At 46.0% G+C, this 26766-nt stretch overlaps 1 protein-coding gene across 3 annotated transcripts in view; it reads left to right on the forward strand.

The window, feature by feature from the left end:
- FASLG (Fas ligand) overlaps positions 1–26766 on the forward strand; it is a 32900-nt gene continuing 6134 nt past the window's right edge. Inside the window, exons 1-3 of one of the 3 annotated variants that reach the window (XM_065554712.1) lie at positions 1–4551; positions 5655–5886; positions 6812–26668. In XM_065554712.1, the coding sequence (XP_065410784.1) occupies positions 26249–26668 (420 nt within the window). In that variant the 5' untranslated portion in view covers positions 1–4551; positions 5655–5886; positions 6812–26248. Of the gene's footprint in view, positions 26669–26766 lie in introns of all 3 variants that reach the window. The other 2 variants (XM_065554711.1, XM_005304323.4) reach the window with 2 other exon arrangements.

Here is a 26766-nt window from a genome sequence, read left to right on the forward strand (position 1 = left end):
CCCCCCCAAAAAGACTTCACTTAAAGGCACTCTGGGTTTAAATTAAAACATAAAACAAGATTATTAACTACAAAAGATAGATTTTTTTTTTAAGTGATTATAAGGGATAACAAACAGATCAAAGCAGATTACCTAGCAAATAAACAAAAACACAAACTAAGCTTAACATACTACTTAGAATGGATATGAATTAGCAATTTCTCAACCTGAGAGATGGTACAAGCAGGCTTGCAGATTCTTAAGGGACAAGCAGCATTTGCTTTGCATCTTGGAATCCCCAGATTTTAATAGGATAGAAATCCCTTTAGCCTGGGTCCAACACTTCCCCCAGTTCAGTCTTTGTTCCTCAGGTGTTTCCTGGAGTTGTCTTGTGTGGGGAGAGAACAACAGATGATGTTGCTCCCAGCCTTATATAGCTTTAGCATATGGCAGGAACCCTTTGTTCCAAAACAAGTTTCCAGACCAATGTGTGGGAAAAATAGACTATCCCCAAATGGAGTCCAGAGTCACAGGCCCTTGCATACTTTGCTGAGTCATAGCAGCCATTACTTACAAGCTGTCTGGAACATTTACAGGAAGGCTAAGATCTTCCAGGGTCCATTGTCTTTGCTGATGGGCCATCAGCACTGATTGCTTTCTTCATTGTTGTACCTGAAAGGCTAGTTGTGGGTGTCATCCAGAGTAAGCACATTTGAATTGTGCTTCAGATTATATTGTCAATATTCATAATTTTAGATACAAAAATGATACATGCGTAGAAATAGGATAATCGTATTCGGCAAATCATAACTTTTCTGATGACACCTCACATGACCCATCTTGTACAAAAAGCATCATAATTATGCCATAATCATCATATAATATCACTGTGAAGAATATGGGGTGCAGTGTCACAGGGATTTATGGGCAAACCACCTTCAGTTACTTCTCGATTGCTTCACCTGAGACCGAACACTAGCATGTCTTCCTAGAGCATACTCTGCCTTTTCTCTTTCTCAAAGTTAGTTTGTAGTTTTAGTTTTCTGTTTAGTATAGTTAGTTTTAGATGACAGGACTGTTTTCCCCTCATTTCCCCAGGGAGACCTGTCTTCTCCTGGCAGAGTGTGCCTGGTTCATCAGTCTTCAAATGTTGCCTCTCTTGCCAGGAGGCTGTAATGGTAAGCCTCAGGCACTCCAAATGTGTAGTACACCGCTACCTCGATATAACATGACCTGATATAACACGAATTCGGCTATAACACGGTAAAGCAGTGCTCCGGGGGGGGCGGGGCTGTGCACTCTGGTGGATCAAAGCAAGTTCAATATAACTCTGTTTCACCTGTAACGCAGTAAGATTTTTTTTGGCTCTCGAGGGCAGCGTTCTATCGAGGTAGAGGTGTACTTCTCAAGAACTAGACCATATGACAAGGACCAAAAATCACTTCTTTTTGGACAACAGTCTTACTCATCCACAACCCTGCAGTTCCAGATGGTGAACTATCAGGTGGTCATGGCCAAACACAATTTTACTAATCACAACAAACTCTCAGCCTTTATTGAACAGCTGCCACGTGACTGCTGGGAGCAATTCCAGTCCATAGCTGGAGGGTCAGCTCTTGGTCAGCGTGGCTCTCCAGGCATCCCTAGATACTGCAGACACTGCTGCCAGATCCATCTCTGCAGCGGTAGGTTATGCGCAAGGTGTCATGGTTCCAACTTTTGGGGTTTCCAAGAGATGTTCAAAACACTGTAGAGGACCTCTCCTTTCATGGTCATAAGATTTTCTCGGAGATCACAAATGACTCTCTGAAGGCTTTGAAGGACTCTGGGGGTACCCTACGTTATTTGGGCATTTATACACCTTTCAGTAAGAGATGTTTCAGTAGGTCACAGACTGCCCAGAGATCTTACCCAGCTCAGTTTGGAGTACCATCAACTCTCAAAACCCTAAGGAAAGATTTCAGAGGAAGAGGACCACCCAGGTGTCATCTAAACCACAGTTCTGTTAGGTTGGTTGAAGGTTCAAATCCTCTGTCCTCTGATTTCACAGTTGTGCCCCTTAGCCCACATCCCTCCCTTTGGGGACTGCCTTGTCCATTTTCACCAGGCTTGGGAATGGATCCCATGAAGCAATGGATCTTGGATGTCATAACTTTGGACTACGCCCTCCTTTTCCTGTCCCTCTTTAGGGATCCCTCTTATGAGCTTCTACTGAATGAAGAGGGTGACTCTCTCCTCTGGCCAGAAGCAATAGAACTGGTCCCTTCCCCTTACAGGAGTAGGGGGTTCTACTCAAAATACTTTCTAGTACTGAAAAGGGATGGATGTTGGAGGCCAATCTTAAATCTAAGACAGCTGAACAAGTTTGTGAAACCTCAAAAGTTCAGGATGGTGACTCTGGCAACTCTTAATTTCTTCACTAGAGGAAGGGGATTGGTTTTCGTCCCTCAACCTACAAGATGCCTACTTCTGTAGAACTATACACCCATTGCACAAGAAATACCGATGTTTCATGATAGGCCAAGACCGTTTCCAGTATCAAGTGCTCCCCTTCAGCCTATCCTCTGCCCCAAACGTGTTTTTGAAGGTTCTAGCAGTAGTGGCAGCTCACCTTCAGCAGGAAACAATTCTCAGACCTCAGTGACTGGCTACTCACGGGCTGCTCTTTTGAGGCAGTTTTCGACCCAGAAGGCCCTGGCTCTGTTCTGGGAGTTGGGCCTACAGTTAAATGTAAAGAAATCCTGACCATTCCTCATTCCCTGTCTCAGGATATGGGCCGTGCACTTCACCCCAACCTGGCAGTTCTATGCCTCACAGCCTGGCTCCTGGATAGTTGTCAGGAATAGACGTTTCCTGCTCTACGGAGGTGCAGCAGGTGTTATTAAACAGTAGGAAAAACATGAATGCACATTACATACCTGCAGAAATGGAAGAGATTCATCTATTGGTTCACTCATTGTTCCCTCTGTCCAGAATCCGTTCCCCTTTCCCTCATGCTAGATTACCTGCTAGATCGGAAGACAACTGGGTTATCCATCAAGGTACACCTGGCTGCCATATCAGCCTTTCATCCATGGTTGATGGATTCTCTATTTTTGCTCATACGGTATAGTGCAGTTTTATTAAGGGTCTGGGGAATCTCTTCCCACACATTGGACACCCCCCACCATCCTGATTCTCAGCCACCTCATGAGACCTCCATTTGAACCAATGGTTCATTTATCTATGAAGATGGCCGCCTTAGTTGCCATCACGTTGGCTGGTGGGGTCAAGGAGATTGGAATCTTGAGGGCAGATTCCCCACCCCCATTTTTGCCATGTTTTTATAATGCTAACGTTATAAAAACATCGTAAACTCCTCCCAATGGCTAAATTGGATTTTCATCTTAACCAATCTATCCATCTACCAGTTATTTTCCCCCAAAATCTCATAGTTCTCAGCATGAATCCTATTTCTATACTCTGGCCTTTTACCTGGGTGGGATTAAGCACTTCAGGAGATCTAGACTCGTTGGATCTTTCACAAATAGTTCTAGGGAATCGTCTATTTCTGCTCAAAGGCTTTCAAAATGGATATGCAGCAGACCCCATTTCCCCCCCCCCCCCACACACACACACACAGTGGTCAGAGCACATTCAACCAGATGGCAGGCATCTGGTACATTTTTGAAGCATGTCCCAGTATATCTGAGCAATATAGAACTGATCCTGTGGACTAAGGTCCATGTAGTTCAATGCATTATGCCCTGCTCTGTGCCGTCAGATCTGATGCGACATTTGGCTCTGCAGTACTGTCTTCAGTTCTGGAACCTGTTCTGAAGTGCCCTCCTCCTAGGGATACTGCTCGGAAGTCACGGACCCTACTCAAAGGAAACGTTTCCCTGTACTGTAACTAATTCTTTGAGATGCGCGTCCCTATGGGTGCTCTACTACTTGTAGTCTTTCCCCTCTGCTTTGGTTGTTCCGTAGGCCAAGGGGATGACTGATTAGAGAAGGAACTGAGGGTGGTTCACCCGTGCACCCATATATAGCCTCGGTGTCTGCCCCGAGGAGGGTGCATACACAGGCCAAACAGACACTGCTAGCTAGAAATCTCTGTTGAAGGGCTCCAGAGGAGGGGACACATCTTGAAGAACCACAGTTACTGTTCAGGGAGTAACGGTTCCTTATGTGGTTTAAAAAACAGCTGTTAAACTCATTCTGCTATTCCCAACTGGTGTCCAAGTGAAAATGTAGAATGTTCTAATTAAAAAGTACAAGCAGGACAGAAATCTGAATTTCCCAATATGTGGGTAGATCACTTCTGATATGGTCAGGATTTCAGTTCCTAAATGTTGCAGACACTGGGACAGATCCAGAAAAACTGGCATGCGGCACATATTCTAGGTCTGTGTGCCTGCTAAAACCACCTGTGTCAGAGGGAATTTATCCAGGGGAGGTTAAGTGGTTTGTCACCACTGCTAACTGATCTCCCCCATTTTTTCCACCAATAGGAGGGGGACGGTTCGGGTGTTCCATCAGGTCTCATTTGGAGTTTCACCACCAAGATGTCTTGGGTGTGCCCCCTTTCAGGTCAGTGTCACTTTGCAGGCTGCACTGGTCTGACTGTTCAGCAGTGTGGATTGTTTTAAATCAAAACAATTTTAATCAGCGAGCAAGAAACCTTGATTTACATCATTGCTTTTAATCTTATTTTGCATTTCTATTTTTTGGTTATTTTCGTAAAGGAAAGTCGATTCTCATTGGTTAGTAACCATTAAAACGTTGATTTGCAACTAAATAATTTAGCCTTTTTGCTAAGTTTGGTACTACTTTTTGCTAACTGGGGAATACGTTCTATCTGTACGTATGTAACTAATGATATAGCTTAACGTACATTCAGATTTTGGTTTTTACATTTTTATTATGTTAGAAAAAGGTGAATGATGCATTTCTTAGCAGCAACGATTAATTTTTTTATTTGTGATTTGTGTCAAGCTCTCTTTGGATGGAAATTCAAATAAATTAAAAATCCAGAAAAACAGCATTTTAATTCTATTAAATAAAACTACTATGAAATGTGCTGAATACACAAGAAAAATGTTTATCGAAACATGTTTTTTATTTAAAACTGATTTAATAAAAGAAGTGTTAGCTGTAGTCAGGAAATTGAACTGGTTGTTTCTGGTTGCCTTGTCCTTCAAGATTTTAGAAGTAGTAGGTCTCATAATCTCTCACCTAGTTTTTATTCATAAATTGGTAGAGGAAAATAAGTTTTCCTGCTTGTTCAGCTCCCAGCTGGCTTCTTAACTTTGAATGAACTAGGCACTGAACTGAACAGGTTGAATAAACTGAAATTAAGAAAATACTCTCGCTGAACCTGCAGAAAAGGCCACTGCTTCAAAAGCTGATTTAGGACTCTGGTTTCAGGTGCTTGGCCAGTGACTTGCACTGTTTTCAGTGGTTTGATTTTTCTTTAAAGCTTTGAAAGCAAACCTAGTGTGTAATAATTTTTTTTATGTAAATAGTCAATTTAGGCCTTATCATAGGGTTGTCATAATTTTAAAATTAATTTTAAATGGGTTTACTTTTTAAAACAAAAATGTATTTAATTTAAATACAAATTCAATTTAAATAAAGCTTGTTAAATTTTTTTAATCATTGATTTTTATCTACCCTGTTGTTCGCCTGTGTAGGAGGTTGGAGTCTTTATGCCAGCACCTGGTTGTCTACCCACCACAAGGGCTTCAGCAGAGTTCATACTAACATCCTGGGGAGAATTTGGTCCACAATCTTTGTTCTGAATTCTGATTAGTTCTGATCAACTAACCCTGATTTCGCATATGACCAACAACAGGCTCATCACTGGATTACTTATGCTACAATTGAATTCCTTCGTTTAAAATTATCTCATCATGGTCTTTCAAGGTTTGTTTCTGGCAAGTTCATAGTATAGCGGATCACCAGCTCCACTATATTTAAAGTTGAGAAGCCATCACTACGTAAAAATTGACTCTTTCAAGTGCTCTAAAATCTGCATGTCTACTCAGAATGTTTACTTGCCTTGAAATTTGGGGTGCCATGTGGGGTCGAATTAGTGATCCACTAGCAAGGGATTCACTAGGGTCCCCCCCCCCCCACATGTGAAGGCTTGCTGGGAAGGGTTGGGGGCTAGGGACAGAGGGGTGTGAGGCTGCAGCGAGTGGGATAAATGGGAGTAGGCGGTGACACGAAGGGAGGGTGGTAGAACCTGTCTGCTCCACATTCTTCACACCCATATGTGCTGGGAGCTGTGGGATCTGATCTCCTCTCCCTGCCCCCAGGTGAACCAGGTAACAGAAATTTAAACGTGAAAACCAGGAAATAAGGTACACGCCTGGCTGGAGTGGGGGCAGGAGCCAGCTTGGAGTGGGGAGGACTGGGGAAGACCAGCAGGGGGCAGGAGGAAATAGTGGAGTATGGGGCTCAGCTCAGTGCACAGGTCAGGCTGCAGAACCAAGCAGGTATGCAACCCTCCGGTAAGCTGCTGCCAATAATGTGTATGCGGCAGAAGAGGATGCCAGATAACCAAGCACAGCTCTTCATATGCCAATAGCTTAATGGGAGAGGAAGAGGAGAGCAAGCTGGAAATGTTGGCAAGTGGCAGGAGGGGCTATATGTTTTGGGCAATGGTGAGGGAGGAGGTGGAGAAGGAGAGACATACCAGTCTTCTCGGATGTGCTTAGTTACAGTACCTATTTTGTCAAGATTCTGTGCCATAGACCATGTCTGGAGGCTTCTCTTCGGCCCATTTAGCAATGACACACTCCGGACATTTCGAAGCATGACGGTTATCTCTGTTCCACTACAACAGGTTACAGGACGGGGGAGGAAGTGCTTAGGAATCACTTAGCAACCATGTGGCCTGGGTGGAGAAAATACTGGATGGGGACTCAGGAGATCTGCATTCTATTCCTGGGGTAAGTCATTTTGCTTCTCTGTGCCTCAGTTTCCCCATCTGTTAAATGGGGATAATGATGGTTACCTCCTGTGTAAAGTGCTCTGAGAAGGACTAATAAAAAGTGCTATATTAAGAGCTAGGTTTGATTACCTCTCCTCAGCAGTATCTCAACCACAAACCTATGTGATAACTATAACAGCCTAAACGGCCACGAACGCCTACAGAAAACATCTTTGTTTAAAAAACAAAACAAAAACAAAAACCACCAAACAAATCGGCTAATTCACTAATGCAAAGTGTTGTTAATGTGGAATTAAATTTGCCCTGCGGTGTCCTGTGCCTTTCCAGAACGCCTAAAAACCAGGAAATAAGGCTATGTCTACACTACGGGATTATTCCGATTTTACAGAAACCGGTTTTTGGCAACAGATCGTATAAAGTCGAATGTGTGCGGCCACACTAAGCACATTAATTCGGCGGTGTGCATCCATGTACTGGGGCTAGTGTCAATTTCCGGAGCGTTGCACTGTGGATAGCTATCCCATAGTTCCCGCAGTCTCCTCCACCCATTGGAATTCTGGGTTGAGATCCCAATGCCTGATGGGGCCAAAAACATTGTCGTGGGTGGTTCTGGGTACATCCTCCCCCTCCCTCCGGGAAAGCAACGGCAAACAGCCATTATGGGGACAGAGTAGGCAACGAGGTTTGCTACAGGGATTGGTTCCTGGGTTGGTGTTTCTGTGGTGTGGCGTGTAGTAACCAGTAATCTTGGTTACAGATTTAAATCCCTGCATCTGTAACTTTCACTCTATGCATCTGAAGAAGTGAGGTTTTTACCCACGAAAGCTTATGCCCAAATAAATCTGTTAGTCTTTAAGGTGCCACCAGACTCCTTGTTGTTTTTGTAGATATAGACTAACACGGCTATCCCCTGATACTTGACACCTTGCAGGTCATAGTGGATGGCTTTGCTGCAATGGGATTCCCTAACTGTGGTGGGGCGATAGATAGAACCCCTATCCCTATCTTGGCACCGGAGCACCAGCGCAGCCAGTACGTAAACCTAAAGGGGTACTTTTCAATGGTGCTGCAAGCACTGGTTGATCATAGGGGACATTTCACCAACATCAATGTGGGATGGCCGGGAAGGGTTCATGACGCTCGCGGCTGCAGCAAGGGACTTACTTCCCAGACCAGAAAATAACAGTTGGGGATGTTGAAATGCCTATAGTTATCCTTGGGGACCCAGCCCACCCCTTAATGCCATGGCTCATGAAGCCCTACGCAGGCAGCCTGGACAGTAGTCAGGACCTGTTCAACTACAGGCTGAGCAAGTGCAGAATGGTGGTAGAATGTGCATTTGGATGTTTAAAAGGTCGCTGGCTCACTTTACTGACTCGCTCAGACCTCTGCCAAGCCAATATTCCCATTGTTGTTGCTCCTTGCTGTGTGCGCCACAATCTCTGTGAGAGTAAGGGGGAGACCTTTATGGCGGGGTGGAGGCTGAGGCAAATTGCCTGGCCGCTGATTACACGCAGCCAGACACCAGGGCGATTAGAAGAGCACACCAGGAAGCGCTGCACATCCGAGAAGCTTTGAAAACCAGTTTCATGACTGGCCAGGCTACCGTGTGAAAGTTCTGTTTGTTTCTCCTTGATGAAAACCCGCCCCCTTGATTGACTCGTTCTCTGTAAGCAAGCCACCCTCCCCCTTCGATCCCAGCTTGCTTTCAAAGGGAATAAAGTCACTATCGTTTAAAAATCATGCATTCTTTATTAATTGATTATAAACTGAAAAGGTAGCCCGGGTGGGGGTTGGGAGGAGGATAGGAGGGAAGGAAAAGGCCACTAAAAAAGTTAAATATAATGACAGCCTTTTGGTTGGGCTGTCCACTGAGGTGGAGTGGGAGGGTGCACGGAGCCTCCCCTCCACCCCCCCGGCGTTCTTACACATCTGGGTGCGGAGGCTATGGAACATGGTGAGGGGGGAGGGAGGTTATACAGCGGCTGCAGCGGCACTCTGTCCTCCTGCTGCCGTTCCTGAAGCTCCACCAGACGCCGTAGCATGTCCATTTGATCACGCAGCAGCCCCAGCGTTGCAGCCTGCCACCTGTCATCTTGAGCGTCCCTCATGGCCTCATGTTCACTGGCATCTTTCCTGTACTCCTACCACTCATTCAGATGAGCTCTTTCATTGCGGGTGGATTCCATGATTTCCGAGAACATTTTGTCTTGTGTCCTTTTTTCCGACGCCTTATCTGAGATAGCCTTCAGGACGGAGGAGGGAGGCTTGAAAAATTTGCAGCTGCGGGAGGGAGGGAAAAAAGGGAGAGAAGTATTTAAAAAGATACAGTTTACAGAACAATGCTTATACTCTTTCACGGTGAACAACACTATTCACATTACATAGCACATGTGATTTCGGTAAAAGGTCGCATTTTGCAGCTTAATATTGAGTGCCTGCGGCTTTGGTGTTAGAAAGCACAGATGCAGGTCTGGGCAACAGAATTTGGCTTGCATGCGGCCATAGTAAGCCATTGTCTTTCGGCTTCTGCAGCTTTCCTACAAGCAGCACCCTCCTTTCCCAAATACCAAGCAAAGCCCGTTGAGTGCTGCGGTTTTCCTGTTAACGTGCAGCAGCAGAAACCAAACTAACCCCCCCCCCCATCCAATTCTCTGGGATGATCGCTTTATCCCTCCCCGCACCGCGTGGCTTGTATCAGGGAAGATTCCCACCCTCCCTCCACCCCCGCTTGGCTAACTGCAGGGAAGGATTTCTTTTCAGCCACAGGCAAACAGCCCAGTAGGAACGGCCACCTCTGTCCCCTTAATTAAATTCACACGTATTTCAACCAGGTTACCATGAATGATATCACTCTTCTGAGAATAACACAACGAGATAAAGAACGGATGTTGCATGCCAGCAAACACCGGGACCATACGCTGCCAGGCTTTGTCATGCAATGATACCAGATTACTTGCTACTAGCATGGCGTGGTCCAGTGTCCTATCATGGAGGACAGAATAAGGCTGCACTGCCAAGAAACCTTGTGGAAAGGCTTTTGGAGTACCTCCAGGAGAGCTTCATGGAGATGTCCCTGGAGGATTTCTGCTCCATCTCCAGACACGTTAACAGACTTTTCCAGTAGCTGCACTGGCCGCGAATGCATCCCAAGTCCTCAGGGCAAATTAATAATTAAAAAACGCTTGCTTTTTAAACCATGTTTTATATTTTAAAAGGTAAACTCACCTGAGGTCCCTTCCATGGGGTCATGGTCTTGGATACTGCCTTGGGAGGGTACTTCACTCAAGCTGAGAAAAAGATCCTGGCTGTTGGGGAGAACGGAGTGCTGTGTGCTCTCCGCAAGCTTGTCCTCCTTCTCCTCCTCTTCCCCGTCTGCAGAATCCTGAGGTGTGGCTGATGAGATTACCCCTGTCTTGGAATCCACGGTCAGAGGTGGGGTAGTGGTGGCGGCCCCCTCCCCCCCCCCTAGAATTGCATGCAGCTCAGCGTAGAAGTGGCATGTCTGTGGCTCTGACCCGGAGCGACCGTTTGCCTCCTTTGTTTTTTGATAAGCTTGTCTGAGCTCTTTAACTTTCACGTGGCACTGTAGTGTGTCCCTATTGTGGCCTCTCTCCATCATGCCCTTGGAGATTTTTTCAAATGTTTTGGCATTTTGTCTTTTAGAACGTAGTTCTGCTAGCATGGAATCCTCTCCCCATATAGCGATCTGATCCAGTACCTCCCGTACGGTCCATGCTGGTGCTCTTTTTATGATTCTCGGACTGTATGGTTACCTGTGCTCTGCACGCTGGGCAAACAGGAAATGTAATTCAAAAGTTCACAGGGCTTTTCCTGTCTACCTGGCCAGTGCCTCCGAGTTCAGATTGCTGTCCAGAGCGGTCACAATGGTGCACTGTGGGATAGCTCCCGGAGGCCAATACCGTCAAATTGCGGCCACGCTAACCCTAATCCGAAATGGCAATACCGATTTCAGCACTACTCCCCTCGTCGGGGAGGAGTACAGATATCGATATTAAGAGCCCTTTATATCAAAGTAAAGGGCTTTGTTGTATGGACGTGCGCTGCTAAATTCGAGAAACTCCTAGTGTAGACCAGGCCTAAGAGTTAAGGCGCCTGCCCACAGAACCTTAATTCTGCCTTCTTTGAGCAATGCCCCAGTACACCCATAACACAGCAATAACCCTCCGCTTGCTAAATTTGACAGCCCCATTGCTCTTACCCAGGAGATTCCCTCTAACACTGTACTACTGCTTTCACAGCCCTCTCTCGATTCCTACCTCACTGCTGACAATCTCCAAGGCCAGAAGACTCCTGTGCTCCGTTAATGAGGCAACCTACAGGATTCACCACTGAGATGAGGCAGCCTGGCTCTCGCGTGCACCGCTCTCCTCTGGTCACACGAGGAGGGGTTCAACCCACCCAGAGGGGAAAGGCCCCACAGATGTCATCAGACTCCAATCAAAACTCAGACAAGCTGCTCCAACTAATCCCCCCACCCTTCAGTATAGCTACAGCTAATGCAGTGAATGTAGCTGGAGTGTACGCAGGTAATTCCCAACGGCTGTTCCCAGCTCCGGGGGGGCAGAGTTAAGGTTGCATTGGCAGGTATCTTAACTCTTCATTCCCTGTTTTTCTAGAAGCTTAGCTGTCATTTAAACTTTGTGCTAGAAGGGCCCAGGATACAATCAGGCTACTTTAGCTCTGTCTTAACAAAGTGTTGTCAGTGAGTTGTCTATGCCGGGCTAGAAAAGATAATGGGTTTTAGCTCTTGCCTCTCTCCACCAACTGAGAGTCAGGTGATCAAATTATTTGATGGGAGTCTCAGCCCATTGAAAAAAGGAAGCAGAGGCCTGCAGCCTCGTTCGAGAGTTCAATAACTATTGACCACATGATGTACTTGAGTGGGTGTGTGTTGAACAACTGGTGCCATGTTAGAACAAAGGCCTTGGCTACACAAGAAAGAGGTTGCTATACCAGCAAACCCTCCTAGTGGAGACACATTTTATACCAATAAGAGAGTCCTTTTTTCCACTGTAGCTTATACCAGGTCTCCAAACAAAATAAGCTCTGCTGGCAAGGTTGTCTACATGAGGACTTTTCCATGCAGTTTTATATCAGTTAGGAGGGGTGTTCTCCCCCCCTCCCCTCCACACACTACTAATCAACAGAGTTATGCCAGAGTTATGCTAGCAAAACTTTGAAATGTAGACCCCTTTATCCCTTGGGTGTAGCTTGCATCTGCTTTGGCTGGAAGGACCAGCGTTCGAAGAACTTCCAAATGTGAGACCACTTTGAGAATTGTTCAGTGCCTTCTCTCAGCGAAAGCTAGGACAGAGCAAACCACAGCTTCCTCTTTTGCTGTGCTGGTAGTTTTTTTTTATTATTAGCAACACCTCTTTGGTGAAAAACCTCTTTGAATTTCAAGCTCCCTCATTGCTTAGTTTTTCTCTTCATGTGGGCTCCCCAGTCATCTTTCATTTCCTATTTCACAGTTTTATTAACATGATGCTGTATTTCAAAATGTCTGTTTCTTTCCAGGCCTCTTTCTCAAATTGATCATAACTCGAGTTTAGAGGTTATAGATCTCTTATTCAAAGTGCTCAACAGAGTCTTGCCTGAAATGACTTTATAAGAAGGGTCTCATTTCATCTGGGGATGTCTCTCAAACTAAGTAGGGTCAGGCTTGGATGGGATGCCCACCAGTGCCAATATGAGCTCTATCTTCATGTTGCCAATTCTTGGGATTTTTTTTTTATCATGAGTCTCGCAATATTTAGTGTTGTTTGTAAAGTCCTAGACCCTGGAGTCATATGGATACTTCAGAATCACAGCTTTTATTTATAACCTCCCACCCCCACCCCTCCCAATTTCTAGCCCTCATGGTTACAGAAAAATTCTGGAAAACCTAAAGGTGCAAAATCCAGAATTATTTAATTGTTGTGCTGAGGACAACCAGTCCTGGCTCAGTACCCTGCTGTGCTAGCCACTGTACAAGCAGACATCTCTGGTGTCCCCCCTGCCCCCAATTCCAAATGTTTTATTTCTTATAATCCCATGATCTTTAAGCCAGTGTCGTGATTTGTGGGGGCTGAGTTGTGATTGTGAACACTTGGGGGTGGCAATCCCACATTCCTTCCCTCTCCATTGTATCTCGGCAAGAGGGAGGGTTAGTGAGTAGTTAATTTCCAGAGAGCTGGCTGACCTGCTGTCTGGGAGTGAATTTTTATCCACTTGAACATGAGACACTTTGGAAATGAAGTTGCATGTGCCTTGCTGCTTTCCCTGGGCTTAGCAAGGGCTGCCAAGATGGGTTTGGAGTGAGGGGCTGAAGGTCAGAAAACGCTCTTCAGAAGGAGCGAGGTTTTATGGCATTTTTTCGGCAGCCCTTTTTTTTGGTAACAAGTGGTTTGAGCACTTGGCACTCTACCCTGTGTCATGGAAAACTGGGCCCACACGGGAGAGCTTTGGGTGCAGGAGGGGGGTGGGAAACCAGCCACTTCCTTTCTTGCCAACACACTCTGTGCCTGTTTCTGATTCAGACTCTCTCACTCAGAAATCATTCTGTACATAGAATCACACAAAGGTAGGGCTGAAGGGGACTTCAAAAGGCCATCTAGTCCCATCCCCTCCCCCCCCACGCTGAGACAGGACCTGTAAATCTAGCCCATCCCTGACAGTGTTTGTCCAACCTGTTCTTAAAACCCTCCAATGACAGATTCCACAACCTCCCTTGGAAACCTGTTCTAGAGTTTAACTAACTATCCCTACAGTTAGAAAGCTTTCCTAATACAATACCTAACCTAAATCTCCCTTGCTGCAGATTAAGCCCATTACTACTTCTCTGTCATCTTTATACCAGCCCTTAAAATATTTGAAAATTATCAGGTCCCGCTTTCTCCCAGTCTTATTTTCTCAAGACTAAACAGGGCCAGTTTCTTTAACCTTTCCTCACAGGTCAGGTTTTCTAAACCTTTGATCAGTTTTGTTGCTGTCCTCTGGATTCACTCCAATTTGCCCACATCCTTCCCAAAGTGTGGTGCCCAGAACTGGACACAGGACTCCAGATGACGCCTTCCCCAGTGCCAAACCGAGTGGGACAATTCTCTCCCGTGTCTTACATACGATACTCCTGTTAATACACCCCAGAATATTAGCCTTGTTTGCAGCTGCATCATAGTGTTGATTCATGTTCAGTTTGTGATTCACTATAACCCCCAGATCTTTGACTGCTGTTGCCAGACCAATTCTCCAATTTGTCAAGGTCATTTCAAATTCTAATCCTGACCTCCAAATGCCTTACAATCCCTCCCAGCTTGTTGTCCTCCAGAAAGTCTGTAAGCATCTTCTCCACTCCATTATCCAAGTCATTTATAGAAAAATTAAATAATACTGGACCCAGGACGATCCCTGTAGAGCCCCAGTAGATACGTCCCTCCAGTTTGACAATGCACCACTGATAACTACGCTTTGAGTACGGTCTTTCAATCAATTGGGTACCCACCATATAGTAATTTCACATAGACCACATTTCCCTAGTTTGCTTATGAGAATGTCATATGAGACAGTATCAAAAGCCTTCCTAAAATCAAGATATATTATGTCTACTGCTTTTCCCCTTTCCACTAGGTCATTAACGCTATCGAAGAAGGCAATTAGTTTGGTTTGGCATGATTTCTTCTTGACAAATCCGTGCTGACTATTCCTTAAAACCCTATTATCCTCTAGGTGCTTACAAAGTGATTGTTTAATAATTTGTTCCAGTGTCTTTCCGGGCTGCAAAGTTAGGCTGACTGGTCTATAATTCCCTGGGCCCTCTTTGTTCCCATTTTTCAAAGGTACAATACCTGGCCTTCTCCAGTTCTTTTGGACCTCACTCCTTGAGTGTCTTTGGTGGCCCCAAGCATCTGGTGTGGCACAAAGCAAAGAAAATTAGAAGAGTGTCCCACCTGACTGCCTATTTTTAAGATGTTCTATCCCACCCCATAGAGTTTAAGGGGCCATTAATCATCTTGTCTGACCTCCTGCATATCACAACCTCTGGACTCCCTCCACATTCAGGTTAGCATCTTTGTACATATCTTTCCAATTCCTTTTTCAAACATACGGGTTTTCAGGTTGTTATTCAGGTCTAATGTGGGGTTTTCAACATCTTTGACTGACGCCAGTGACCCAGCAACCCTCTTTTTGTTAAGGGAATCACGTCCGCACCCTAATTCCATATACTATAGCCTAGTGGATAGAGCAGTGGACTGGGACTCAGGAGATCTGAGTTTTAGTTCTGGCTCTGCTAGGTAACCCAGGGCAGTCACTTCACCCCTCTCTGCCTCAGTTTCCCCATCTGTAAAATGAGGCTAGTGATGCCCACTTCCCTGGTAAAGCACTTTGGGATCTGCTGATGAAAAGTGTTATGTACAGCTAGCTATTTACTTCTCTGTTTACTATCTTCATATGTAGCACTGAGGAGCTAACTCAAGCAGCTGTGGACTAGTGCAGAAGATCTCAGAAAATGAATGGAGAGGAAAAATTTCCCACTATTTAGCTGGGAAACAGAGTTGTGAGGGGACTTGAATATGAAGTATTCAAAATGAACCAAGGATACAGTGGAAACTGATCAACCCCACTTTTAGCCAGTACTGTAATAGAACAAGAACACACTGATGAAATTAAATGATAGTAAACGACCGTAGACTGCAACCCCCCCACCCCAAAACACAGCATCAAGTCTCAAAGCCAGGGTCAACTCACTGGGGCTCAAAATAACAGTGTAGGTGTTCCCGCTTGGGCTGGAGGCCGTGCTCTGAAACCCCCCTCCCTTTCCAGGTTTCAGAGCCTTATTAGCCGGGATGGTGTCTCTAGCCTTTGTTTGCCAGAAGCTGGGAATGGGCAACAGGGGATGGATCACTTGATCATTACCTGTTCTGTTCATTCCCTCTGGGGCACCTGGCATTGGCCACTGTCGGAAGACAGGACACTGGGCTAAATGGACCTTTGGTCTGACCCAGTATGACTGTTCTTATGGTTTCCAGCCCAAGCAGGGGCATCTACATGGCTATTTTTATATGTAGATGCCATGTAGATGCCCCTATTTTTAGCCATGTAGCATGACCCTGAATCAATTGATCTGGGCTCTTAGACTCGCTGCGGTAGGGTTTTTTGCAGTGTAAACGTACCCTAGAGCCACTGAAATGCAGCATGTAGCCAAGCTGTGGAATTCACCATACCAGGCAGTAATACAGACACTGCTTTGCTATACTGTAAAAGTACTGGATGATTTTAATTTGATCATTAATGTTTGTACATAGGTGAGCAAGGGTAAAGTAACCAAGTCTTCTGAGTCCGAGCCTATGCTGTTCACAGCTGGAGTTCAGGTAGGAAGGAATTCCACAAGCAGCTAGCCTCTGTCAGTAGGGAAGTGGAAGGAGGAGGGTCCCCTTTGACGCACTGAGTATTGGCTGTTGTCAAAGGCAGGGCACTAGACAGTAGTATCATATGTCCATGCTGTATATGCATAGGAATACAAGTGTACTGCTGGTGGTATTTTTCTCCATTCACAATCGCATGCACCCTACATCTGTGTATTTTAATCATCCGATGTGTAGACCCAAATATCCAATTTCCACTGAGCAGAAATATTGAAAATATCAGAAGCGAAGCAAACCATCCAGACAGTGGGTGTTGCTGTGAATTGAGACTACTGCATCTGAAATATCAACTAGTTTTGCAGTGGGTTCTGCTGATTATTTCACTGTGCACAGTGAAATAATATGGAACAGCTTAATATCTGTTTCACTGGGTTAAGTATAAATATGTTCCACTTCGCTTGGAACACTTGAAGGGTAGAGCTCAGACCACAAAATGCTGTGGGTAGATGATCAAGAAAAGTCTCTCTCATCTGGAAACCCTGAGTTTCAAGTTGTGTCAGCTCATCAGTGCGGTGTGATGAAGTGACAGCTGTCCTTCCAGCTGCAGAAGAACTTGGAAAGCTCACAGAGTTTGGGCTGGATTAAATCCTTTGCCTCATTGAGGGAAGTGCAAGTTGAATGATGCCTTCTTAAGTTTTCCCACTGCATGCATTTAAAAAAAAATAAGGACACTAGCAAAGATTCCTTGTCATCTATACCTTGGGCAATGCTCCATAATTAAGGGTTTTAGCCTGTCTTCTTTTAACACCCCCCGTAGAATGTAGGCAGCCTGGAAGCTGTGGGTACACAGTGTGGTTATGATAGTAGGCAAGCTGTTTGTAGTATATAGTTTATTAAATAAAGCCAGCAAACCCTGCTCTCCCCCCACATCTCATTTTAGGGACCAAGATATGGAAATGAGAATCCTGTCTTCCACTGTTTTAATGGAAGCTTCTGGCTTATTGTTAATCATTTATATTGAAGTAAGTGGTGGCTGTAGGTTTCAAACTGGAGATGGGCACTTTACAACCCACAGCAAAGCATAGTCCCTGACTCCAATCTGGCAAAGGCAGGGTAGGGGCTGCAAACAAAGACTGAGCTTGTAATCGTGTTGTGATTTTTTTGCTACGGACCCTAGCTGAGGTTATGTGCATTTCCCTTGGAACCACACACAGCTGTGCTGTGAGGGCCAGAAACATCAGAGCTGTGGGGCCCTTGACACTTCGGGAAGTCAGTGGCTGATCAAGCTCATGGTTGGGAGAATTGCCAGTGATAGCACTAGGGCTGCCCCAAGCTCCCTGCTGGGGAGCAGCCAGTGGCTGTGTGAGCTCCTCTGCTGAGCGGCCAGCGTGATCTCTGGCCATGGAGCATGGCGCAGAAGAAAGCACAGGGACCTGTTACGGCAGAACATCAAAGGTGCCAAAGTCCTGTTTACTTTCCGTGAGACTTGGGTGCCTAATTCACTTCAAAATGGGACTTAGGCACCTCAGAAAATGTCATGCTCCTACTAGGAGTTGATGAAGGAGCTGTCAAGTCTGTACTGAACCACATACCCCCTCCACCATCAGAAAACCTGGTTGTATTGTGCAGCAGAGAGCCCTGCTGATTTACCAACCTGCAGAGCTCTGCATGTAGTCTTGCCCTGGCCTGTGGCTTCAGAACAGAGCTCTGTGACTACGCTGGAGCTCCTGGAAACTGATCAAGGCCTTTGACTTGAGGGAGACCCTTGGGCTGTATGGTGGCTGCCAGAGGAAATGAAGCGTGAGAGAACCTGATGGGGGGGAGCAGTATCCGCTTGCACCTGGAGGGGGTCCTGCTGAGTTGCCTGTTGCCTTGCCATTTGCAGCAGTGGCCAGCGGCACCAGTTGGGGGGGGGGCTCACCCGGAGGCAACGCTATTGTATGACAGCTGTGGGGGTGCGTTTGTGCACCTAGCCTGCTAGTAGCATTACCAGCCCAGCTCTGTCCTGGGGCCTCGAGGGAGCCAGTCTGCAGGGCTCACAACATCCAGGGCAAACCCCTGTTTTCTCTCTGATAGGTCCTGAAACGAGAGCAATTCCTGCCCTTCCGGGAGACATGGCCACTCCCTTTATTTAACACAAAGATGACTGGGTCCTTTCTGATCCAGGGGGCAAGTTTCATTTTGGGGGGTGGGGGGAGTGGGCAAGAGTCAGGCATTTAAATTTTTTTAGGCGCGGGGGCATAAATAGTTGCCTGGCCTGGCAAAACATGCTAAGACAAGCCCTGCCCGGTGAATTCCCATAGGCCAACGAAGAGTCGAGCTGGCAACAGCTTCCCATTCCTGCTGAGTTAGACTGGATTGGAATCACCAAGCTGGAGAAAAGGGCCTGTAGCCCACTGCTGAATCTCCGAGCTGGTCTATCTCAGCAGCGCCACTTAGTCTGCAGATTAGCCACGAAGTTTAATTAGCGGATAAACTTCTTTTCTTACGCAGCTTATGAGTGCCCCTTTCCGCAGCCCCTCAATTCCTTCTGGCAATTCTGTACATTGCTGAGCTGTTCTGCAATGCCTAAATGATCTATTTTCTCTCCGTGCTTTCAAGTTGTGGGTCCCTGCAAAGAATTCCTTTTCCCTGATTGTTACTACCTGTATGTGAGCAGATCTCCAATCCCTTCCCCCAGTTCTGCTTTTCTTCTAAGTAGCTAAAATGTAACCTTTCCTCATGGGCCCTGCTGCCTAGTCCTTTACCCTCTTTCCCACCCTTGCCTGGAGTCTCTCTTGTTCTTTTATCGTTCATAATGTGGTCTAAACTGGAGGGCAGCAGGCAGGCGATTGAGCTGTAAAGTGGCACTGATAGCTGCAGGTGCCGCCGCTCGATAGCCCTCCCAGTAAAGGGGAGCCAGCACTGGCTAGTGGCCATTGTGTAAGTTTGGTAGTTGTTGGTTCTGGGTTCATCGTAGCTCTGCCATTTGCTGGGTGTGTGACCTTGGGTAGGCATTACACCTTTCTCTCCCTCAGTTTCCCTCTCCGCTTAATGGAATCCCTATTTTACAAACTGCCTGGGGGCGGTGTAAGGGAAGGGCTTGGTGCTCGCAGCAATGAAGGTGCTATGGGAAGGCAAAGTGCCCCTGCTGTTGTTTAAAAGAGCTTCACAATTGAGTCAAGAGTGTGACTTCCCGGAGGGCTGCTGATTCAGGGGGTCATGTTCCCCCTACACACGTCACTTCTGCTCAGGTTAATATGTCTCGATGATCAGTAGTTCAGGAAACAAAGTGCCGTTGCCGAGGCAAAGTGAAGTGTTAAAACCCCTGTAATTACGAAACAACTCTGCTTACCACAGAGTTAGACGCTGGAGTACAAACTCAGTGCTACGTCAGAAATAGGGCAGGCCAGTTTGGTGCTTTGTTTTCCCACCCTGGTTCTTTCCAAGATTTAGGTCTGAGTGTTCTCTGCTAGGGACACGCAGCCACATCTCCAGGCATCTATCCATAAACAAGAGGGGGGACAGGTAGAGAGACTACTAGAGAGAGTGGGGGGGGGGGAAGTCTCATGTGTCAGAGGAATAAATTCTACACTACAGAATCTACCACATTGGGTGACCTAGTTACAACATGTCACACCCCCATTAGTACCCCAGAACAGACCATTACAATAATCTAGTCTGATCTCCTGCATAACACAGGCCAGAGAATGCTGCCCAGTAACCCCAGCATCAATCCCATAACTTCTGACTGAGTTAGAGGATATATTTTAAGACATCCGGTCTTGAGTTAAAGACATCAGGTGATAGCGACTCTACTCCTAGATAAGTTGTTCCAATGGTGAATCACCCTCACTGTTAAAAATGTGTGCCCCTATTTCTAGTCTGAATGTGTCTAGCTTTAACTTCCAACTGTTGGATCGTGGTCTGGCTTTTTCTGCTACAGTAAAGAGCTGTTCAAAATCTCTTCCCCCTACAGGTACTTCTACACCAGGTTAAAAGGCACCTTTTTACCTTCTCTTGGATAAACTAAATAGACTGAGTGTCTTTGATCTCTCACTATATGGATTGTTTTCCAGCCCTCAGATCATTCTTGTGGCTCTTCTCTGAACCCTTTCCAATTTGTCAACTCCCTCGTTGAAGTGTGGATATCCAAACTGGACACAATATTCCAGTAACTGTCTAATGCTGTGCATAGAGAGAAAAACCACCTTCCCGCTCCTACTTGATATTCTCCTGCTCATACATCCAAGGAGCAGGTTGGCCCTCGTAGCTACAGATACTGCGTACAGATGTGGTCTCCTCATCTCAAAAAAGATATACTGGCACTAGAAAAGGTTCAGAGAAGGGCAACTAAAATAAGGAGTTTGGAACGGGTCCCATATGAAGTGAGGCTAAGACTTTTCAGCTTGGAAAAGAGGAGACTAAGGGGGGATATGATAGAGATATATAAAATCATGAGTAATGTGGAGAAAGTAGATAAGGAAAAGTTATTTACTTATTCCCATAATACAAGAACTATGGGCCACCAAATGAAATTAATGGGCAGCAGGTTTAAAACAAATAAAAGGAAGTTCTTCTTCACACAGCGCACAGTCAACTTGTGGAACTCCTTGCCTGAGGAGGTTGTGAAGGCTAGGACTATAACAGCATTTAAAAGAGAACTGGATAAATTCATGGTGGTTAAGTCCATTAATGACTATTAGCCAGGATGGGTAAGGAATTATGTCCCTAGCCTCTGTTTGTCAGAGGGTGGAGATGGATGTCAGGAGAGACATCACTTGATCGTTACCTGTTAGGTTCACTCCCTCTGGGGCACCTGGCATTGGCCACTGTTGGTAGACAGGATACTGGGCTAGATGGACCTTTGGTCTGACCCAGTATTGCCGTTCTTATGTTATGTTCTTACAGCATCACATCGGGGGCTCAGGTTCGATTGGTTGCAGAGCCACAGTTTTTTCAAGATACAGCTCGCCAGCCTCGAAGTGTGACCTACATACTTTGTTCTTAAACGTATGTTCTGGCTGTACTAAATGCACGCTGTCCTGATGAACCCACCTCACCAAGCAGGTCATTGTGTATACCTGATCTGTCCCCATCATTATTTACTGTTCTACCAATTTATGTCACCTGCCGATTTTATCAGCAATGATTTGATCTTTGCTTCCAAATCATTGACAAAGCTATTTAACAACAATCAGCTGAGAACAGAGCCCTGCAGAACTCCACTAGCAACACCCCCCGCAGATAATGATTTCCCCTTTTACCTACTTTTCGTACTCTATCAGTTAGCCAGTTGTGAATCCATGGGCTGCACTGATTTTTCTATACAGCTATTTTTATCAGAATGTTATGTAGGACTAAGTCAAATGCCTTATAGAAGTCCAAGTAGATTGTCACCAGCGTTGCTTTTATTAACCAAACTTCAAGTATGAAAAGACCAATCTTCCATAAAACCATATTGCTTGGCATGAATTACATTACCTTCTTTTAATTCTTCACTGATTGTATCCTACTTTAGTCTTTCCATGATTTTGCCTGGGAGTGAGGTCAGGCTAGCTGGCCTATAGTCTCCTGGGACATCCCATTTCATGATTTTAAACAGCAGTACAACATTGTTTTTTTTCCCCATTCTTCTAGAACTTCCCCAGTGTTCCAAGATTTGTTAAAAACCAACATGAATGATTCAGAGAGTGCGTCTGCTGGTTCTTTTATATTCTTGGGTGCAAGTTATCCAGTCATACAGATTTAAAAATATTTATCTTTAATGGTTGCTGTTTAACATCACCCCTAGTTACTGATGGAATAGAAAATATATAATTGTCACTGTAAGGTATGAATACATCATCCTGCTGCTTTCCACTCACAGAAGAGAAATATTTGTTGGCTTTTCTCCATCATGATTAATAATTTCATAGTCTTTATCTAGAACTGGACCTATCCCATTGCTATGACTTTTGCTGATATATTTGAAGAATTCCTTTTAGTTGTCCTTAACCCTATTGGCCTAGAGTTTTTGTTGATACCTTTAGCTTCCTTTATCAGTTGTCTGCATTTCCCAGCTGCTGAGGTGTACTCCTGGCTATCTGCATCCCCATTTTTTCCATTTAATAGTTTTTTTTTTAATTTTTTTTATATTGCAGCCTTTACCTTTCCTCTTAACTAGGATGGTTTTTAACCAAATAATCCTTCTTTCTTATTTATGGAATTTTGCGGTCTTTTTGGAGCATCGAATAAAGCATAGTTAAACAATTGCCAACTAGCATTCACATTTTTATATTTAAATATTTCCTTCCATTCAATTTTGCATTTCATACTCAATATCACTGGGTCCCCCAGCACAGGCAGATGTTCAAATGTAGGTGGGACCTTATGAAGGATGAGAGAAGAGAGACCTCCCATTTTTATCTTTATATCCCAACTTCTGCCTGGCAGCTGTGGGTCTGCCCCACATGTGGGGAGTTTGGATCCAGAACCAGTCTGGTATTTGGCCTGTTTCTAATGGCTCCAAACCAGAAAATATTCAGCTCTGCGCTTTTGAATCTCATGGCTCAGCCTCATCTTCAGTAGCTCAGTCTACTGTTATGTAAGGCTGTGTGTACTACCGCTGTGTGTAGTCGATGCAGAACAGGACGCCAGTGAAGCTCGCAGCCAGAAGGCATCATGACACGGTACCTTGGAGTAGCCATGCTGCCATTGTTCTCCAGAATCTCTCATCTCAGGGATGTGATCCTCATGGCAGTGTGTGCCCAGAAGAGAGGGTAATGTTCGCTGCAAACAGCTCCCCTGATCCTAAAACAATCAGCTGATTTAGCTAGCCACATTGCGTGTTGTTTGCTACAGTGCTTCTCATTTGCAACTGCAGATCAAGAGCCCACTAAGGGCTTAACTGCAGCAGCTTTCATCCGCTTATCACTGTCGCCCCACCGAAACAAAATCAGATGTGTACTAATAGGAAGCAGTGGGTGACAAACAAACAATTTTCTGACATTTAAGATAGGCTCTTGGTGCTTTTGTCCTGCCCACAAACTCACCAAAATGAGCACTGTTGCACTAAGCACAGTACCTAGCACTGAAAAAAGGGATAGCTGCACATGCTCTTTAGCCTCAGTTGTGCAACTGCTGACTGTCTGAAGGTTTATGAAATAATACTGTCTGCCAGTTATATATTCAGTAGTGTGTCACCCAACCTGGTAACATCCAACATGTGGGGTTAAAACATAGGTTATAGAATGAGGGGTAGAAGAACAATATTAATGCAGGAAGCTTAAACCACGGTGTGTGGTTTTGATTATAAATGATCAATAATAAATATGAGTGACAGCCTAGTTCACCCAGGGATCTCAGAGCACTTTCCAGGCATTCTGGAAGGAAGGTAAATATTGGAATATCCGTTTTACTCACGGGTGAGGTGATTCACAGACAATGTGAAGGACTTGTCCCAGGAACCCCACACAATCATTGGCAGACAGAAATAGCCCCTTTTGTCTCCTGCTCCAACCCCCCACTCATAACACCTACTAACATTTTCTCTCCCCTCCTTCCTGAGTCTAGGGTTCTCTTGTACTTTAGTAACAATTAAACAAATGAAAACTGTCATTTCAATGGGAGCTGGAAGTAATGCGTCTCACCTGGGAGGCTCGGCTGATAGGAAATCTGCGGCACTATCCCAGTTGGTTGTAAGTAGGCAGCTGGCTTTGACATAGGTGAGAAATTGAGCCTTTCCATTGTACTGATAGCCAGGATATGGACATGACACTCCAAAAGTTTGAGATGATTTTTCCTGCTCCATTTGGTACAGCTAGGTGGGTCAAGGCATCATCTCCCAGCTGTTTTATTCATCTCCTCCTTCCGGGCTGTTAGTAACATTTCATATCTTGATGGGCATGCGCTATATTTAGGTGGTGCCCAACAGTGAAGCCAATGGCCAAATAAAGTACAACTCAGGTGGAGGAGGGATGGCCTCCGATCAGGCTGGGCGCTTTGGGGGATGGGAGGTTTATGATACAGTTTTGTAGGCCCAAGAAAATAGCTTTTAATCCACTTGTCCCTCTTCAGTGACAGATCTTATGGTCTCAGCCTAGGGGTATTGGCAGAACAGGATGTGCTTTAGACCCTGTCTACAATGGCTGACCAGCTGAGCTTAAAAACTTGGTATAAACAGAGCCAAACTACTAGCTGTGGACCCAAGCCAGAACATCAGCTCCAAACCACCTGGAACTGCTAGGAAGTTAAGGCTTGGGACAAACTGTTCTCTAGTTCAAACAGCATAATAAAGTCATGCAGTAATGAGGCCCATACCTAGACTAGAACACAGTCCTGACATGATTGACCTCAGCTTGGCTGGCCATTGTGGGCAGCATCAGAACTCCACTGGGACACAACCAAGTTTAACAGCGTAGGTAGGACCTCAGTGATCGGGGTGGTTGGGGCGGGGGAACTTGGAGGAGCTTAAGGAAATAGCACTGGGTTCTGGTGGCTTTTTGTCTTTATATATAAAGAAACATAGGTTATGAGGGGTTCCTGCATGGGTTTCCAAAACCTCATTCACTGCAAAGCATTGCTTCAGCGAACGACTGTGGTGAGCATCTTCAAAAGGCAGGCAGGTTGCTGGGGTTGGCGTCAGGGTTTTGAGGACAAGTCTGACAACCATTCGAGTGGTAGGAAGTAGAATTGAGCCAGAAGGCTGGGAAAAGCCTTCTTGCATCCGCTGCTCAAATATATTTTACTCCGCAGCTGGAGAACTGGCATGGCTTTTCCCATCATGCTGTGTGTGCGCTTTTGGACCATTTTGATCCCTGCAACGTGTTGAATGCCTAAAAGTCTAATGAATCACTTAGATATGCTGCAGTCATTTTTACCTTTGAGGGTTCAGGCATTATAGAGCGGGAGGGAGGGGAGCAAAAGTTTAGGCTGTGAACTGTGCAGATCAGTAGGATTCAAGAGGGAGCCTGCTCAGCCATCTTGGCTGACTCCTGATGTTCAGCTTGGGGTCATGCTGAGTACCCTGGTGACAATAAGCATCCTAGCTGTTGGCTGCCCATGCAACCCAACCCTGATTCTTTGGGGTTCTCTCATCGCTAGTTAGTCAGTGAAAGGAGTCGCATGGGGTGGGAGTGGAAGGACGGTTTGAGAGGAGACTTTGGATCTCTGTTCCAGGGGATGTGTATTCCCTGCCTCAAAATTCACTGCTTCTCTGCTCTCTCACTGACTGGCTGTGCTCGCATTATGTAGGTGGAATGATGGCAACAGTGATCTATGTAGCAAGCCAGCAAAATGGCGAGCTGCTTATTCCATGTGTATTGATCTTATTAGCACTGGGGTAGCCCTGAGAGACCCCAGCTGAGACTGGGGCTCCATTGTGCTAGCCATTGTACAGAGACATAGCCCCTGTCCCCAGCGTTCACACTAGGCAAGCCAATGGAGGTGCTGTTATCCCCGTTTTACAGCTGGGGGAGTTGAGGCACGGGGCAGTTAACTTGCCCAAGGTCACATTGGCATTGAACCAAGCTCTGTGGGTCCCAGTGCCTTAAACCCCAGACCATCCTGCCTTTCTTTTGCTCCTGCTCCATGGCCAGGCCCATGTCTAGCTTTCAAAGCCGACAACTGCCAAGGTGGGACTGCGCAGCGCTGCCAGCCTAGGCTGTTGGAAATTGGTGACAGTGGAGCAGGCAGGTTTGTGCTCTAATGTGGTTACTCAGCACCCAGCTAAATGGAGGATGGGAACCCTCCCCTCTTCCACCCTCTTAACCCTTTCCTAACTCAGGGCACCTGCTCTCTTGGCCTGGCCAGCGGGTCTGGATCATGGGCATGGCCCGTGGAGGTTACAGTTGCAGCCCATGGCTGAGCTTCTAGCTGCTCACTTAGAAGCACCTAATGTGCCTGCTGCCTTTATGTGGGAGGAGCAATCTTGCATTAGAGAGGGTGGGCGGAAGCTCTTTGAGGTTTGCTGATTCTGGCTCAGGGTTTTCAGATTCAGGCACGTATGAGTAGATCTCTCACTGCTAGGGTGATGCAGGCGTATAAAGGCAGAGCCGGCTTCCCTCCTGGGGCTCAGTCTGCGGCTGGCACAGCCGGATTTAGCAGCCGCATGAAAGAGGAGTTCCATAGCCAGGGCGGCCCAGCCATTCCACTGCCCACCATGCAGCAGAACCTGAATTATGTCTACCCCCAGATCTTTTGGGTGGACAGCTGTGCCAGTCCCACTTGTGCTCCATCGGCGCCCATTGCCACCTGCCCGCCACCCGTGCCGGAGAGGAGGAGGAGAAAACAGAGCAACAAGAGGGATGGCACATGCCTCTGTTTCTTGGTGGTGGTTTTGCTGGTCCTGCTGGCCCTCGCTGGAGTGGGGCTGGGGATGTTTCAGATTGTCCAGCTGCAGAAGGAACTGGCTGAGCTCCGAGAGGTAACGTCTGTCTGGTTATTAATAGATTATAGAAGTGTCCAGCAATGAGACCCTTAGTGGATGTAAATTGGTGGAACTGGATTGAAGTCAATGTCCAC

The sequence above is a fragment of the Chrysemys picta genome, chromosome 8 (assembly GCF_011386835.1).
Source record: "Chrysemys picta bellii isolate R12L10 chromosome 8, ASM1138683v2, whole genome shotgun sequence".
NCBI classification, from domain to species: Eukaryota; Metazoa; Chordata; order Testudines; family Emydidae; genus Chrysemys; species Chrysemys picta.